At 39.7% G+C, this 18423-nt stretch overlaps 1 protein-coding gene across 1 annotated transcript in view; it reads left to right on the top strand.

The window, feature by feature from the left end:
* Nucleotides 1-14923, top strand: part of NXPH1 (neurexophilin 1) — a 191929-nt gene extending 177006 nt beyond the window's left edge. The window contains exon 2 of the mRNA XM_074986205.1: nt 14162-14923. Coding sequence (XP_074842306.1) covers nt 14162-14923 — 762 coding nt within the window. The remainder of the gene's footprint in view (nt 1-14161) is intronic.
* Nucleotides 14924-18423: the final 3500 nt, after the last annotated feature.

Here is an 18423-nt window from a genome sequence, read left to right as displayed (position 1 = left end):
TCTAATCTCAAAACCTTATCACGTGAGAATTTCAGTGGTTTATGGACTCTTGTGGGTTTCCCAGCACTCACATTTGTGAGGCCCACTAAATCCCACAATAAATCAAATATTGTCTAGCCTGGCCAGCATGAATAAGTCAAACAAATCCCATTTTGTTTTGCCCATGTGAGTAGCCCGGGTGGAGGTTACAGTACCAAATTACCACCTGTTTCATCCTCCTACACCTTTGTATTTTTCTTTTCTAATACAAAAAACGAGGAATGAAGACATAACATTATCAAAACTGAAACAGCATTTGATGCAAAATACATAATCTTTCAGACAGCAGTCACTTGCAGAAAGCACTTAGGACTGGGACACTCATCTTTAATTTACTTATTTGGACCAAGATTCTTTGAACCATATTGTGTCCAGTTGCTTTATGTGTCAGAGGCGCACTCAATAAGGCCCTGCTGCTACCCGGTTGTTCTGAACAGCAGCTGTGTAATATGTGAGTAACTGTGAAATAATCAGATACCACACATTTGGAAAAGATTTCTGTGGAATTTAAAAGATTAAATATGAAGAACTTCTGAAACTTGTGCCCAGGCTTTGATAAAATCTCATTCCTAGATTCTCTGGACACATGAGCTGTGCTTGGCACAAGTTTACAAGCATGTAATGACTGTTTGTTTGTAATGACTGTGGTATTTGCCAACACAGACTTTAAATACCAAGTGTTTAATCCTCTGACAACCACACTGGAATAACAAGAATGAAAAGCACCCTATCAAATGTGTTATGTTGCAGTGATGTACTTCCACTCAGCAATCCTGACAATTATGCTTACTGTCCAGTAGCTGGAGGTGCTGCGTCAATGTTCATATATTTCTCCTGAAGTGTTTCCTTTCACTGGGAACAATTTTTCATGGAACAGCTTCCTTCAACTTATGTGTCAATGCCCCAAGGCCTTTTTACTCATCTAGATTTAAATTAATGACCTATCGGATGGTACCAGCAATTGAACCATCTCTCTCAAGAGCCAAGAATCGCATATTGAATATGATTAATACTGCTGGCTACTAATTTTCACTTTTAATTAGGTATGACACTATTCTAGGAAGAAAATACTGAACTGTATAAACCAAATAGCATGCATTCATGGCAACATTCCACTGTATGACCCCTGGTCTGTTTTACTTAGTTGGGTTGCTACAGAGCATTTTTATACAACATCCACTTAGACTAAATATGAGAAAATACCACTAGCCTAAACACCACTCTGTTAAAGTTGAAGGATAATCTAATGTGAATGAGTACATTGTTAGACAAAAGTTATTAAATTATTTATAATATTGGGTATTGTTCTTTATCTCTTTGATATGTTTACTAGGTAAGTGTCATGTGACAATGGCAAAAACTCACAGAAAAACCAACATTTTAATACCACAATTATTCCAGGAGCTATTCCTTTGTCTGTTTCACAACACAGATTCTGGAGAGAACAATTCCTTTCCCCTCTGCTGTTTGTCTTCTTTTTATGGCAGTAAAGACACAGTAATCCTATCATTTCAATGGGGTTCTGCTAGATTTTGATATCGTCACACCAACCAAGCAATTAGAACATAAACATACTTAATAAAGAAAAGGATTGCCCTTCCTCATCACGTCCTCAATGACTGAAGACTGTGCTGGTACTGTTCATATGACCGGTGACACAAGACACAAGAGGAAGTACTGTGTACACCCAAAGGGGGACATTGAAAAGCACATGAAATTGAACTTCATTGGAAGGGGCATACAGTTGCATCTTGTGTCTTTGAAAAATCTCCACAAAAATGGACATCTCATTGTAGACAATAGGTAGCTACAGATGAAAACAGATCCTTGTTTATAACAGGGATACATGGGCTGGCCACAGAACTGCCTTTTGAGTAGCACTTGTTTTAATGTATGTCTGCTGATGGTTAGGTGACTATTCTTTAAAAATGGCTCCTAGTGTCCTTCACTTGAAAATGATGCATTCTATCAGCATTAGTGGCTGCTTTAACTTTATCAGACAGCAATTTCATGCTACTTCATGCAACTATGAATAAACCACTTATCAAGTAGATTAGTAGATTAGTAGAATATAATACTTCTCTACAAAAATATGATACAGTAACAGACTACTGGCTCATAAACAACAGTAAATGACTACTTGCATTGATATTAATATGGGGCTTTTTAATTTTATTGATTTCCATGGAAGAACTTAACAATGAAGAATTTTCAACTGGATGTGAATAATTAGTAATATGCTATTAGAGGGCAATGTTTTGCATATTAAAATTCTGTCACATACTCATCTCAAGCAGCTCATAACTGTTTTTTTTCTTGGCAGCCTTTGAGTCTTTTTTTTACCTTGTTCTTCCTACCATATGGTATTCACTTATTTAAATAGGGCAAATTCTTGAATATTGGATATATCTCTACAGTGCAGATTTTTATTAAAATATTGCTCTATGACCTTTCAGCTATATTTTAATTTTATTTAATATTTCTTTCTACATGTATGCAGAAAATGGCAAGCCAATATTAATAAAAGAGGGTTTACAGGTGTGTAGAATGAGAGCAATAGATCCTTGACAAAAGTTATTTACCTAGCTAGAGTTTCATTTGAAAGTTAACAGAAATCTGTGATGCTTGTATAAAGCAGAGGCCTTAAAACTCTGACAGACATTTTAACCCACTTTAATTTATTCCATGAAAATTTAATTCCCTGCTGAATGGAGTTGGTGTAAATTTTCAAAAGTCATAATCCACTGAAGTGAAAAATCTTTAATGATGACATAGGCACCAAGCTTCAAGGGTTTAGTTTAAATTCTTTCTAAAAATGTAAAACAAAGGGCAAGAGTTAATAGGATATTTCATACAGTCACATTTCAATCCTCCTCCAAATCTGTATAAATTCACTTGCAGCTCCGCCATTAAAATTATTCCATCTGAATTTCCCACAGTTGTAAGGCAAAAATGAAAAGCATTAAAAACATTACGTGAGTATCTACTCTAACTCAGTTTCTTTCAGTTTACAGACTATTCTATCGCACATGATGGCATAAAATGTCTTCTAAACTGAAAGAGAAATGACGTGGTTTAAAAGCCAAATGTCATCTGGTCTGACATAATTATTCTATCATACAAGAAAATGAAAACAAACTACACAACGTTGGACACTATTGTAGCTCTTCTGCTGCTGTGGAGTTTTGCCATTAACGCTAGCAAGGACGATTTGTCCCTTAACTTGAAAAGTTATTACCTCTCCTGGTAAATTTATCCCATAGAAACAATAGTAAACATATATTTATTTAATCAGTGAATTTTATTATATTCTGTAATATTCACTTTGGGCCAGATTTTAAAAGATCTTTAGGTACCTATTAAAGATGGACATAACTGTTTACTTGTCCATCTGCATTAGCACCATGTGTCAGATTTTTTTAATGAAAACCCAACATTTTCTGCACAGAAATGGAACCAAACTTTTTGCAGAACATCAAAAATCCAATTTTCCATAGAAAAATAATTTTAATTGAAACAATTTTGACCGGTTCTGTCCAAGATATCTTTGACTGTGACAGTGATGGTTCAGACAGTGTCTTCACCAATATGAATGACATCACATTTCCCATGTGCAGGAGATGGCATGACATTCTTCAGACTTAAGTGTGAGAGAATTTAAATTTTCTTATTGCCAGTCATTATGGAAGGATAATTTTTATGATGTAATATTGATTCCCATCATTCCTGTATTTTCCTGTCATGGTCCATCAAGGCAGAGAAAAAAGCCCAGGTTCTCTTCTGTGACCTTGTCTTTTCTATCCTCTAGACTATTTACTAAGAACTATGTAATAACTTCTAGGACAGGTGCTTAGCTGGTGTAAGTGGAGCTATGCCATTAATTAATCCAGAGGAGGATCTGGGCATAAGGCAGGTTCTACACTACAGTGGAAAATTGAATTAAGCTACACAATTCGAACTCTGTTAATTGCATAGCTGGAGTTGACGTACTTTAATTTGGGCTTCCACACCATGACCACTAAGGAAGGTTGACAGGACTGTTTGCTCCTGTTGACTTTGAGGGTCTGGACTACTGGCACAGACACAGGTGCCCTGTAATTTGATTTAGCATGTCTTTACCAGGTTTGCGAAATCAATTCTGGCAGATTGACCACAGCAGGATTGATCTTTCATGTTGTGAAGACTTACCCTTAGAGTTTAAACACCTTCTGCATTGTTTGTTAGGGATCATATTGATCAGTGTTTATATGGTAAGAAAAAAGAACATGCCCTTTGTTTTGCTTCCCAGGACTGCTCAGTGACATGAACAGCAGAGGCTGTTTTAGGGGGATTCAACTGATTGTGTGCATTGAAAACTGGAACTTGAGCATGACGTATCCAACTGATGTAAAAAAACAAGCAGTCCTGTAGCACCATAAAAACTAACAAATATATTTATGTGTCTTTAAAGTGCTCAGGACTACTTGTTTTTGTGAAGCTACAGATGAATGACTACTACACTGAGACTGATAATTTCTCCAGCAATGTGCCTAAATTGAACCTGTTGTTGTCCACTGTACTTGGTGGAACCATCTCGCTTGTTTATGGATACATGATGTGCACACTCATGCAGCTACACAACTGAATATGATTAGAAGATAGGGAATGGGGTGTTCATATTTGATGTTCCTGCTCACTTAGACCATTGGAAAAAGTCAGGTAAGAATATACTCTGACGCTGAATATTTTGATAATGTACAGCCAACAAATGACCCTTCACCCATCTGGTCATATAGCAAAAAAAGCTTATCAATAAAAAAAAAAGATAAGACTTTGTATGTGAAATAATAATAAGCAGGGCCTTTTGTTTAATTATGTTTTTCCTCTGAATTAAAAATATTAATTTGTAATACATCACAAGGCCTCTGCTGCATTTCACTCCATCTATTGTAATAATCTCTCCATCAAATGCTAATCTCAATTTCTGTGTTTAAATTATAGTTTGGAATGCTACTAGCATCAACTTGTGTGCCAACTACTCACTAGGTAATATGTATTCATATTGACAATAGTATCTTGCACTTTATTTTACCCAGTAGTATTATGGCATATGGCTCTAGGCTGCTACCCACATAGCACACTACTACTAAGTTGATCAAAGTACAACAGGGTCTAAAAGCTTCATATCTCCCCATCAAATGATAAACAATAATGTTTGTGGATAGATGGAATTCTGAGTGTTTGTGTGCCATCCTTAGGGTGACATTTGTATCTTTCTTGTTGTTACACTCCTGTGCAAGCTAAGTATCTAATGGATTTGGCCAAAGACTCAGAAATCTGTATTGTTGTACACAGTGAATATGCAAACACTGAGCTGCCAAATTCCTAATACATCACGCCAAGAAAAATTAACTTGGAATATTTTTATTAGTTATTTACCTGAAGAGAGGCATTTCCTACTGTGAGTATTAGATGGTTTGTTTATATTTCCATTTGCCCTCGAGTATTCTTATACTTAGAGGAATAAATACATAATTTCTAAATCAATACTGTAATTATATATAATGAACTGTAATAGATCTACTGTATAATGAAAGACTAAGAAATCAAGAGTCATTTTGTGCCACTTGGATTGTTTTTAAAGAGCTTATGTGATCCTGAGCATCCCCGTTTGGTCTATGACAGGTAATAGGTTCATGAGCATGAAGAATGTCTTTAAATTGAACCCCCAAAGGCTTTGAGATAAATGAGTTACTCTATCTTATGGAGTCTTAAATGAGACAATAATACTCATGAAAAAAGAGCAAATTATATTAAATGTCATGGTGAAAATGTCTTCAGCCTCTAAAAGGATCAGACAAAAAATTGCAGCGTTCTGTTGAATCTGCGTAAACTGGAAATACAGACCCATTCCCCGGTCTTTGTATTTTATTTTCAGTGAGAGCACTGTCCAGTATTACAGAAAATACACTGAACAGCAATTTGTCTTTATTGTTAAGAGTGACCAGATGAGACTGTGATTACTGATACCAAGATGGCGTAGTGAAATATGAATCCTCCACATCCAAGGCATGAATTAACACTCATCGTACTCATTGTGAGTCAGTGACTTCAGTGGGCTTTGGATCAAGGCCTCAAAGATCTTCTATTCTTGCCTTGTGAACATAACCTTCCACCACTGTAATAATTTAAAAAGCTCAGGGAGCATTTCTTTGCTGAAGAAAAAAAGTCATTAATGACATGCATTTTGGGAGGTATGCCTGTCAGCATTTCATATTTTACTCATTACTGTTGGAATTATGGTTGTGCCCAAAGATCTTCTGCTGATAGCAACTGAAATCATAACACTGATTTTGGAAATGTAGTGTATAGCACAACTCAAACGAACCATGACACTTACTGTCCATGGTAGTTAAATTTAAAGTGATGTGTATGTATACACAGTGCTAATTATAGGTAATACTACAAATCCCTCATCCTGCAAAAACTTACACAAATAATTTCCTCAGTAGGAAAAGACCCATTGAATTATGTCACCATATGCCAACCAGCTTAGTGCAGAACTTATTGAGACTTAGATGGCACCTGGTATATATTTAGGGAGATAAAGGGGAAGAGAAAGCAATATGGATGCCATAGCAAATGTATTTCTGAAGTGCCTGTACATAAGTGTAGGGATGAAGAAATATTCACTACAAACTGAAATGTTTAATATTTACTGCATTTTACAGTGTTGGAAATTGCTCTTATTTTAGTGATATTTGATGCGACCACCATTTTCAAGTGCAGTAGTCATCACTCAGCAAATATGCAAAATTTTATGAGTTTGCATATTTATTTACAATTATATTACACTTTCAGGCCGTGTCTCCACTATCCCAAAACTTCGAAATGCTCATGCAAATGGCCATTTTGAAGTTTACTACTGAAGCGCTGAAATACATATTCAGCACCTCATTAGAATGTTGGCAGCCGCGGCACTTCGAAATTGCTGCGGCTCGCCGCCATGCGGCTCATCCAGATGGGGGTCCCTTTTGAAAGGACCCCACCAACTTTGAAATCCCCTTATTCCTATCTTCCTATCTGGACGAGCCTTGCAGCGGCGAGCTGCGGCAATTTCGAAGTGCCGTGGCCGCCGGCATTCGAATGAAGCGCTGAACATGTATTTCAGTGCTTCATTAGTAAACTTCGAAATGGCCATTTGCATGGCCATTTTGAAGTTTTGCAATAGTGGAGACGTAGGCTCAGTGGCAGTTCTGATATGGCTGGGTGAACATAGGTATAACAAAATCATGTGTATTCACATGGCTGTATTAGCCACACTATGTCCTACATGGCATGTACATCTGCAGGGATATGTGTGTGTAGTTACATCACAGTACATACAGCTCTAGTATAAGAAAGAAAACACACCTGTATGGTTGAAACAAGAAAATACTATCATTTTATAAATAATACTATGATAAAGAATGAATTTAAGTCTGTATTGCTACCACTATTGGGTGGTCTTGTAGGGTACGGCTACACAAGCAAGTTTTTTTGACAAAAGTGGAATTTTGTTGACAAAACTTGCCTCAGGTCCACACACAAAATGCATTTTGTCAGCAGTCGGTCAGCAAAACTTGGCACCTCCATTGACAACCTTCTGCCTCTCCCAAATGAGGAAGCATGCCTTTGTCAACAGATTCTGTTGATAAAAAAGCTGCGTGGACACTTGGGGTGGGAGGCTGGGGAGGGGGCTTTGTTGACAGACAGGGCTTCCAGATCACTGACAAGCGCGGGTGCTTCCAGTTGGCTGTTTTGATGAGAGAGCAGTTGTTAAAAGTCTGGATGCTCTGTCCACAGAGTGGATCATTCTTTTGATCCGTTTTAGTGTATAGCCACAATCTGTCGACAGATATATTGTCTGAAAATCTCTTCTGGCAGAAATGTCAATCGATGCTTCTAGTGTTGCAATAACTACACTGTTTAGTCAGAGTCTTTGCTCAGATGCCTGAATATGTAAGGCAGGAGCGGGTCTTCTTTAATCATGAATGCAGCCAGTTACCCACATAGAAAATCAGAGAGGTCTTAGAGCCAACTGTGTGATGAGAAGCCTTTAAACTATTACAAAATCAATGAGAGTAACAATCAATTTTATTTGAAAGGTCAGATATGAAACAATGTGCCTTGCTTGGACTCTGAAGCTTCTATTTAAACTTGAGATATACTAGCTTTCCAAACACTCTTGATTTGTACCTGACAGCAAGTGGTTCTGAAATATCCACTTATTCTCTGGCATGCTTGGTCTTCTGTAGTCTAAAAAGAGCTTTTCTTTAAAATTACCTTTCTGGTGTTACACCCTATTATGTGAGAATTTGATGGTTAATTCTATGAAATGTAACTCACTGGAACACAACATGTTTTTCAAAATAAGGAAGGAGAAGAAATAGAAACCTGTGAGGAAAGTAAAATATAAAAGTAAACAGATTCAAATTAATTAATATAGATCTTGTAAGGCTGGATTTTATACATTTGAACTTGACTATCCTCACCTCTCCATGTGCTCCTCATAAAGTCAACTTATCGCTGCCACACTCAATCGACAAACATTGACTGTTGTAGCAGTGCATTGTGGGAACACATCCCACAGTTACCTCATCCCCGTAGCATTCTGGGAATTTTTGCTGGTGAAGTATGGGAGAAAAATGCCCTGCAAATGGTTGTTGGTATTTCAGATCATCTTCCCACATTGCATTTACTTCATTCCGTCTCCTGGTAAGCAAAAGTCTATTTTTCCAGGAGGAAGGAAGGAAAAGGAGGGCATCAACAAAGATCACCAAATTAAGAGAAATCTCTTCTATAACTAAATTGTTTTTTAAAACTGTAGCTGTAACTGAATTACAAAGATTTTATATAAAGCAGCAGGTGTGTGTCTTCTTAACTGGCCCTCCATTGATTGTTCCCCCTCCCTTGATTACATCTGATCCCTGAAAATAGTACAGGGACAATGCAAAGCTTGAAGAAAGAGTAAACAGAAAAAGTTTTGAAAAAAGAGATGTGGTACAAGAGGGTTTTTGCCTTCCCAGTTCATTACACAGACTCCAGGCACAGTCTGTCTTCTCAACTGGCCCTCCACCCACTCTTTCCTGCACGAAGGGGTCCAATGTTGAAGAAAGATTTTTGGCTTCCTTCTTCACTACACAGACATTGCCAACATGGCCATTGTGTATGTGTGGTGGGGTTGGTATCTGGAAGTTTGAATGGCAATTTGACATAGTCCCTGAAAATCTTTTATGGCAGTGGGGCTTGAGGGCCATTTGAACTGTCCCCTCCAGGGTGGCAGCCAGGTCCTGCAATTCATAGCTACTAGGGAAGACTTCCCTCCGGCGACAGCTAGCTCTCAGTGTCCTTGTTGTGGCAGAGGGCATGGGAGACTTTGAGTCACGGGCCAGTTGAAGCAGTTGCCCTGGTGGCAGCAAGCCTCCAAAATTCTTCGCTGGTAGGGACACTTGCCCTGGACGGCTGCAAATCCCCGAAAATCTTTCCTTCTGGAGGATGGTTCCCCATGGAGGCTGCAGCTCCCCCCCCAAATCTTAGCCACCCTTGGAGCCCTCACTGTGTGCAAGCTAGGACATGGTGCTGCCTGGCATCATGGTCAGTTCCGAACGACGGGCATGTCCTTTTATGGGATCGGGGGCTACCCACGTGATGTGGCTGAGCACAGAAAAGACCCCTGACTGCGTGCTGCCTGTGGGAGAAGGAGGGTGGGCCTGCACAAATATAAACCACTGAGAAGAAGTTGCTCAGCCTCTCATACCAGCGTGACCTCTTGCTGCTGTGTGGTGTGGCAGGGCAGTGGTTGGCTCTAAGCAGCACAGAAAAAAAAATACCAAATACGCAGCTAGCAGAGGTAGAGTCAGAACCACAAACTCTGTGTTGGGCCTATTTCTAATGGTTAGATGCGCTCACAGCACTAATAGCAATGAAAGAGAGATGTTTCTCAGCCTCTCATACAAACATGACTTCACAGCCACAGGCTTCCCAGTCCTGAACTGAAATTTACGGTCTTCCTGTTACCTAATTCCTACACACGTGGAAAGCAGCGGAGATGGAAGCAGCCAGAGTGGAGCACTGGGGGGCATTGTGGGATACATAGCTGCAGAGGTTAATAAATTTGATTTTAATACATGGCACTTCCACGCTGGCTTTTATTTGAACTTTTAAATTTGAAATTGATGCTAACCCCAGCCAGATTCAGCAGTGTTTTATATCGATATTAGTACTCCCTAAATTGAGCTGATGGTATTTACAGTGAAGGCAGTTGTGTTGTAATATCGAGCTAAGTGCCTTAAATTTGAATTTATCTTGTAGTGTGGAAGCAGCTGAAATTTGCTAGTTAACTGCTTAGATTCATGGTGAACTGGCACATTTCTCCTTTAAGGCACATTTCTCCTATTTTGCTCTCATTCCCCATAAGCCTCTGCAAATTTATGTTCTCAATCTCTCTCCCCAGGATATCTTCATTGCTGCTTCATTAACCAGTGCTCTGTTACAGTATTTCATTAGAACCTCTCCTGTTGCTCACCGCATTGATGCTAAGACACAGATACAAACCACCTATCAAATGCTAGGCGATATTTCTCCTTCCTGCCATTCAACAGTTGGAAACCCCATCTAAGCACCAAATCCTCAATGAAACGTATATTCTATCTATTCCTTCTCTTCACCTTGCCTCCATCCCAACCTGAACAGAACTGTGGCTATTCTGTTGGTGCAATGACATATTTTTTAAAAGGCTGCTATCACATCTGTTATCTCTTGAGGATACTCAGTAGTTCCTATAGCAACTTCCATGTAGCATGTCTGAGAGGAGGCACAACAACCCTGGAAAGAGAGGGCTGGTTAGCAAAACAGTTCAAGTCCATGTTCTACATGGAAGTATCTTTGTTATATTTGCCGCCTTTCTCTACGCCTCTCTCTACATTGCACCAGCAAGAAGACTTCATGCTATTTGTGTTATTCCATTTCCACTGCATTTCAGGGGGTGAGGTTCTTTTCAATTAATTTTGGTTAAGGGATGAGGCATTTATAAAAGCAAACAAACAGGATAATGGGATGACTCCTGAAAAAAAACCATATGATAAAACTACTACCCAGGGTTGCTGTGATACTTGTCGTCAAGCAATGAAATTAAGAGATTCAGCGATGGTCCCCTTGTAAGCCCAGAATGTTCCATTTACCCTTCAGAAACTAGGACAATGTATACTTTATTTTTCAAGCTAGACTGGAAAAATGAATATGGTCCTTTTTGCGTTGGTGCTGAGAGACGTGAAAAACTAGCTCTGGCGTTTTTAAATTCCTCAGGCTTTCAGAGTAAGGTTTTCATGATTTTATGAAACTTTGATTTGTTCTGTAGGACTGCCAGTTCACTTAGATAGTCTCACTCTTGTATTTTTATTCTGATTTAATCTTCACGTTGGGAGCCAAACGCTCACTTGGATTTCTGTGCTGCATAACTGACTTGAGACTGAATTATGTCTTGGGCTGCCCTGTGACACAGAGATATCTGACATTTCCTCTGCAGAGACACTACGTCCACTTTGCATATAGGTGGGTACAAAGTGGGCAGAGCATTAGCTTTGTACCTTCCCAGCGTGATGGGAGGCACAGCTATACTTCTGCCTTTGGGAGCATATGTTCTGCTGGGTATGCAACCAGCACAGCGTACTCCTTCTCTGCAGGAGCAAGGGGACCAGGAGAGAGTTATGATTGCTCAAGTCAATTCAGGAGTATTACAGCAATGTGCAGCTAGCCAATAGTTCAGGCCTCATGGCAAAGCCAAGACCAGGCCCTTTACTGTATTCTGTAATTTATATTGTAGTATGGCCTAGAGGTCCCAATTAGTCAGAGAGTTTTAAGGCCAGAAGGGAGCCCCAGATCATGTAGTCTGACCTATCTATTACAGCTGTCTACCTAGCACCTATGTGCTAAAACCAACAACCTATTTTAGACCAAACTGTTACAGGTGACAGGAGACTAGACAGTTATGTGCAACTTGTGGAGTATAGAAAGGACCAGGGCATATCAGTGCCTGATGCCCTGCAATGGCAGGGAAATAATTGAGATTTACCTAGATGATCTTGGCAAGTGACCTGCACCCACACAGTGCAGAGAAAGGCAATTTTCCTCCTTCTCCTACCCTTGAAAAGCCATTGCCAATCTGACATAAGCAACAGTTCCTTCCTGTAAGTGTAAGGTAATGCATGTTGGAAAAAATAACCCAAATTACACGTACTACATGATGGGGTCAAATTTAGCTACGACAGATCAGGAAAGGGATCTTGGAGTTATAGTGGATAGTTTTCTGAAGACATCCACGCAGTGTGCAGCGGCAGTTAGTAAGGCAAATAGGATGTTAGGAATTATTAAAAAAGGGATCGATAATAAGACAAAAGATATCATACTTCCCCTATATAAAACTATGGTATGCCCACATCTTGAGTACTGCGTGCAGATGTGGTCTCCTCACCTCAAAAAAGATATATTGGCATTAGAAAAGGTTCAGAAAAGGGCGACTAAGATGATTAGGGGCTTGGAACGGGTCCCATATGGGGAGAGGCTAGAGAGACTGGGACTTTTCAGTTTGGAAAAGAGGCGATTGAGGGGCGATATGATAGAGGTATATAAAATCATGAATGGTGTGGAGAAAGTGAATATAGAAAAATTATTTACCTTTTCCCATAATACAAGAACTAGGGGACACCAAATGAAATTGATGGGTAGTAGGTTCAAAACTAATAAAAGGAAATTTTTCTTCACACAGCGCACAGTCAACCTGTGGAACTCCTTGCCCGAGGAGGCTGTGAAGGCCAGGACTCTATTAGGGTTTAAAAAAGAGCTTGATAAATTTTTGCAGGTTAGGTCCATAAATGGCTATTAGCCAGGGATAAAGTATGGTGCCCTAGCCTTCATAACAAGGGCAGGAGATGGATGGCAGGAGATAAATCACTTGATCATTGTCTTCTGTTCTCCTTCTCTGGGGCACCTGGCATTGACCACCGTCGGCAGATGGGATGCTGGGCTCGATGGACCTTTGGTCTGACCCAGTATGGCCATTCTTATGTTCTTATGTTCTTATGACTCCACACATGGAGATCGTTTGGACTTTGTGCATATGTACAAGAAGTAGCCAGCCATACACCAGCCAAGAGAGAATGCTCAATGCCACCTCACAGTCCAATGTTCCCTCCAAAGTTATAGCAACCCTGATGCATCAGAGGAAGGTGATAAAAGATGCTTGGGACAAATGTGTGTACGTGTATATGTGTGGTGGTGGTAGTGGGAATGCTTTCTTCACTTTTGATGGTCGAAGGCTGAAAACCTGAAATGTGATCTTTATGAACACAACACATAAATCAGAATTGAGCTCCAGGATCCCAGCCCATCTCCAGCCTGAGGATCAGAGACCCCAAATGCGCTAAGGACTACATAAACACATAGGAAGTCGGTGGATTTGCAGTGGTATAACTGCACTGATACAGGCGTAGACCGCTAACGAATGTTGTTATTAGGTTGGGGTGGGGACAGTCGCAACAGCATAGAAACATTGTTATTAGTTGTTCAGTATGAAAACCACCCCAATAAAGTGAAAGCCATGGCATGATAAGAGCCAATCTCTTCCTCAAAGAGTATATATATCCATTTGAACCAAGACAGAACCAGTGAATGTGACAAAAGAAAGGGAAGAATGCGGGAGGGGGAATCTTGAAAATAAGATCACATAGTTACATACATTTGGTTCTTCATGGGCTCATTATTTTACAACTTGGTTGTGATGGTTCCACAGCATCTTAATTTAGTTTTTAAATCAGAAAAATCAGCTATTGCCAACTGGCACATAAAATTAACCATTCTTTGGTGGTCTGCTTGCACACTTCACAGCAGAAGGAGATTTTGAACAGAACATTCTATATATTAAAGACAAATAGATTATGACCCATCTCTCTGGTTTGTTTTACTTCGAGTATGGAGTATATACTTTATCTTACATTTAAAAGTAATTTTAACTGTTTATTTCTCAACTCCAATCACTTTGGCCTCAGATGGGAACAGTAGGGTTTGTATGTACCTATCTCAATCTGACCTCTTTTTTTTTTTCCAGGTTACATGTGCAAATTTAACAAATGGCGGCAAATCAGAACTTCTAAAATCAGGCATCTCCAAATCCACATTAAAGCACATATGGACAGAAAGCAGCAAAGACTTGTCCATCAGCCGACTGCTATCACAGACTTTTCGTGGCAAAGAAAATGAAACAGATTTGGACCTGCGATATGATGCCCCAGAAACGTATTCTGAGCAAGATCTCTGGGATTGGCTGAGGAACTCCACAGACCTTCAAGAGCCTCGACCCAGAGCAAAGAGACGGCCAATTGTCAAGACTGGGAAATTTAAGAAAATGTTTGGCTGGGGTGACTTTCATTCCAACATCAAAACTGTGAAGTTAAATCTATTAATAACTGGGAAAATTGTTGATCATGGCAATGGGACGTTTAGCGTTTATTTCAGGCATAATTCCACTGGCCAAGGGAATGTATCTGTGAGCTTGGTGCCCCCTACCAAAATAGTGGAATTTGACTTGGCACAACAAACAGTGATTGATGCCAAAGATTCCAAATCCTTTAACTGTCGCATCGAATATGAAAAGGTTGACAAGGCTACCAAGAACACGCTCTGCAACTATGACCCTTCAAAAACATGTTATCAGGAGCAGACCCAAAGTCATGTGTCATGGCTCTGCTCCAAGCCCTTTAAAGTAATCTGTATTTACATTTCCTTTTATAGTACAGATTATAAACTAGTACAGAAGGTGTGTCCTGATTACAACTACCACAGTGACACACCCTACTTCCCTTCAGGTTGAGAATGAACCCGAGGAATAAGACTGAAGCCTGAGGAATAAAAAAAGGTCATATGACAGGGCTGTTACCTCAAAGAAGAAGGCCACACCTATTTCCTGGAATGTGTCTACGCTCTTCTGCTGCTGTCAAATGGCTGCAAATACGTTAGTGGAAAACAATCTCATGTAATTTTCTGCCCAGTCAGCTCCATGTATCAGTCTAGATGTACATAATTATGGATTTGAAATAAAACCATGCAGATTCACACCCTTTTCAGCTCACATCTATTGAGATTCCTGTTCAGAGGGCTTTCATTGTTTCATACATAATATATTACAGGATAACCTATCATCAAGCCAAAAGGATTAAGTAGACAGAGAATGGTTTCTAACACAAACTGTTACGGAAATCTCTTTAAAGTCTTGAATACATGGCAATCAATAAGCCCCACTCATGCATTTTACTGCTTAGACTAGCTGTGCTGGTAAATAATACTGTAGGAGTAAATGCTTGTTAAAACGGGAAAAATTGTGTGTCTAGAGTTCAGTATTCCTTATTATATGAACACAGCAAAGCATAGTGACGTTTTTTTCCACCACACAGTAGGCACATTCAAGGTGATGTTAGGTGGCTCTTTTTCTGTGGAGGGAGCCTGTTACTAGTAAAGATGAGCAGACATTTGGAATTTACATGTGAGCAGACATTATGGTTTCATATTTCTTCACTGAACATATAAAGTGGCAGAGTTGGGACCAGCTGAGCTGCTTAAAAACTTTCCAACTGTTCTGCAAGAAAGAAAAAGCCTGATAGACAACATGTAAGTTATAAGTGGCTGTCTTATCTTTATTACAATTATTGTAACAAATTCAATATCCTAGTCTTCATTTGTATGAATGGTTTGTATTGTACATAGTTTAACCAGTGTTATTTGAGCTGCTTATTAATATTAACTTGTAATCGTCTCTCTGCTTGTTATTGGTTAAAAACAATCAAGGAAATGGGGAATCCATTTTATCAATGTAGCTGTAAACTCCATGAAAGAGACAGATTCATGTACAAAGCATTTATTCAGCTTAGGTATTCTTGAGAGCTATACATATACAACATTACAGTCTGTCTGTATTTAGATATTTTATTTCCAGACAAAAAATGAACTGTACATAAAAATAAAATACTTAAAGTTGAGTTTCAATATGTACTGTGCAGATGGTGGTTTAAATCGTCCAACAAAAAGACTATACTCAAACTCGACAATGGTTTTCAATCTCTTGTCTTCAAATTCATGCAGAACTATCCCAAGCTATCACTAGCCAGCAGACCTCAATGCTGTCCCAGGGTATTGTTGACTTCTGTGGGAGTCATCCCTCAAAGAACAGTTTGTAGTTGCAGGGCCTAAATTACTAGGCCTAAATGAAAGCAATGTAGCTCTTTAAAAGTGGGAAAAGTTGTTCTCTCTGCATGTGCACAAGCCTGCCTTTGTTGTAATTCTAGATTACTGGTGGCGCAGGTCTCCTTGTAAGTAGTGGAAGAGTTTTATTCCTCTAAAATGAAAACAGTTAATTATGCATCATTTTTGTGTATAGTGGCATATTTTGTCCCCACCTTTCAGTTATCCAACCCCAATAACTTCACTGGTGTGTTTACACCTAGTTGAAGGCGGCATTGAAAGGATTTCAGTATTCCCTCATGTTTCTCTTAGGATTATCACTTGTACTCACCCACACATGAATTCTATCCTTCGCTTGTAGATGGCTACCAACATGCACTTGTCTAGTGCTCTGGAGTTTCAAAGGTCCAAGGAGTGAGCAATCAGAGACCACTTCCAATCCCATGTTGAATTGCATGGGACTTAAATCAAGATTCTAGATGACTGTTTTGCCACCTTTACCCTCTTACTAAAGAATAGTATTAACATGAAACAAATGAATAAAGCTAATGAAAAAATGTGTCTACAATTGACTGTAAAGTGAAGGAGCTACTTCAACAGTGTCAAGTCTCAGACCCCTTGGAAACAATAGGATAATGGAAATTATTCCTTTGTAATATGAGACACTTCCAAGGACAATGTTATCACCCTGGAGCTGCAAACTCTGCACGCTTTTGGAGAAAGAGATGGTCCAAGCTGTAAAATTCAGTTTCTGAGCAACATTTCCACAAAGTCCAGGAGTACACAGAGCCAGGATTTTGCTTCTGCTCCGTCTCTGCTAGTAATTGTGACTAGACTACTAGTGATTCATGATTTGTGCTGTGTAAAAGGTATCTTGTCTGCATATTATAATATATAAAGTTGAAGCACTCCACACTAAGGACGGGCTCTATGTTGAAGTCAGTGGGGCCAGGATTTCATCTTAGGAATGTGTAAAATACCATGTATTAAACATTATTAAATAACCATTATTATAATTAAGCATTTATACATGACATATGTCTCCACAGACACGGCCTTTGTGTAGGCATTTATATTTGTGCAAAGTGAATGCAAGTATCTCTCTCTCTCATAGTTATTTATATCTGTTTTGTACGTCCACTCAATGGTCACAATTTTGAGTCTTTCCCTACTCTTTTAAGAATAACTTTACAGCTTATAAAATATATACATGCTTGCTTACTATGCATTATTGCTACAACCACCACCTGTACAAAAACCATTAGAAGGGGATTCAGCTTCTTCTACTGCCAGAAGCTTTATACCTTTTGCTATTTCTGTCCTCTCATAAATACTATTTTCTTTGAAATTGACTGTTGTTTTCCATGAACTTACTTGACTTTGGTCTAGGATGAGACCTTTTTGTTGATCTGGATGTGAATCAGTGATGTGAGTATGAAATATAACATGGTGCATTCCTAGATTTGTCAATCTCTTGAGGAAATACTGTATAGCCGTGTCTACACGTGCACGCTACTTCGAAGTAGCAGCACTAACTTCGAAATAGCGCCCGTCACGGCTACACGTGTTGGGCGCTATTTCGATGTTAACATCGATGTTAGGCAGCGAGACGTCGAAGTCGCTAACCCCATGAGGGAATGGGAATAGTGCCCTACTTCGACGTTCAACGTCAAAGTAGGGAACGTGTAGTCATTGCGCGTCCCACAACATCGAAATTGCGGGGTCCTCTATGGCGGCCATCAGCTGAGGGGTTGAGAGACGCTCTCTCTCCAGCCCCTGCGGGGCTCTATGGTCACCGTGTGCAGCAGCCCTTAGCCCAGGGTTTCTGGCTGCTGCTGCTGCAGCTGGGGATCCATGCTGCATGCACAGGGTCTGCAACCAGTTGTTGGCTCTGTGGATCTTGTGTTGTTTAGTGCAAGTGTGTCTGGGAGGGGCCCTTTAAGGGAGCGGCTTGCTGTTGAGTCCGCCCTGTGACCCTGTCTGCAGCTGTGCCTGGCACCCTTATTTCGATGTGTGCTACTTTGGCGTGTAGACATTCCCTCGCAGCACCTATTTCGATGTGGTGCTGCGCAACGTCGATGTTGAACATCGTCATTGCCAGCCCTGGAGGACGTGTAGATGTTATTCATTGAAATA

The sequence above is a fragment of the Carettochelys insculpta genome, chromosome 2, assembly GCF_033958435.1.
Source record: "Carettochelys insculpta isolate YL-2023 chromosome 2, ASM3395843v1, whole genome shotgun sequence".
NCBI classification, from domain to species: domain Eukaryota; kingdom Metazoa; phylum Chordata; order Testudines; family Carettochelyidae; genus Carettochelys; species Carettochelys insculpta.
This window is presented reverse-complemented; position numbering and strand designations above follow the sequence as displayed.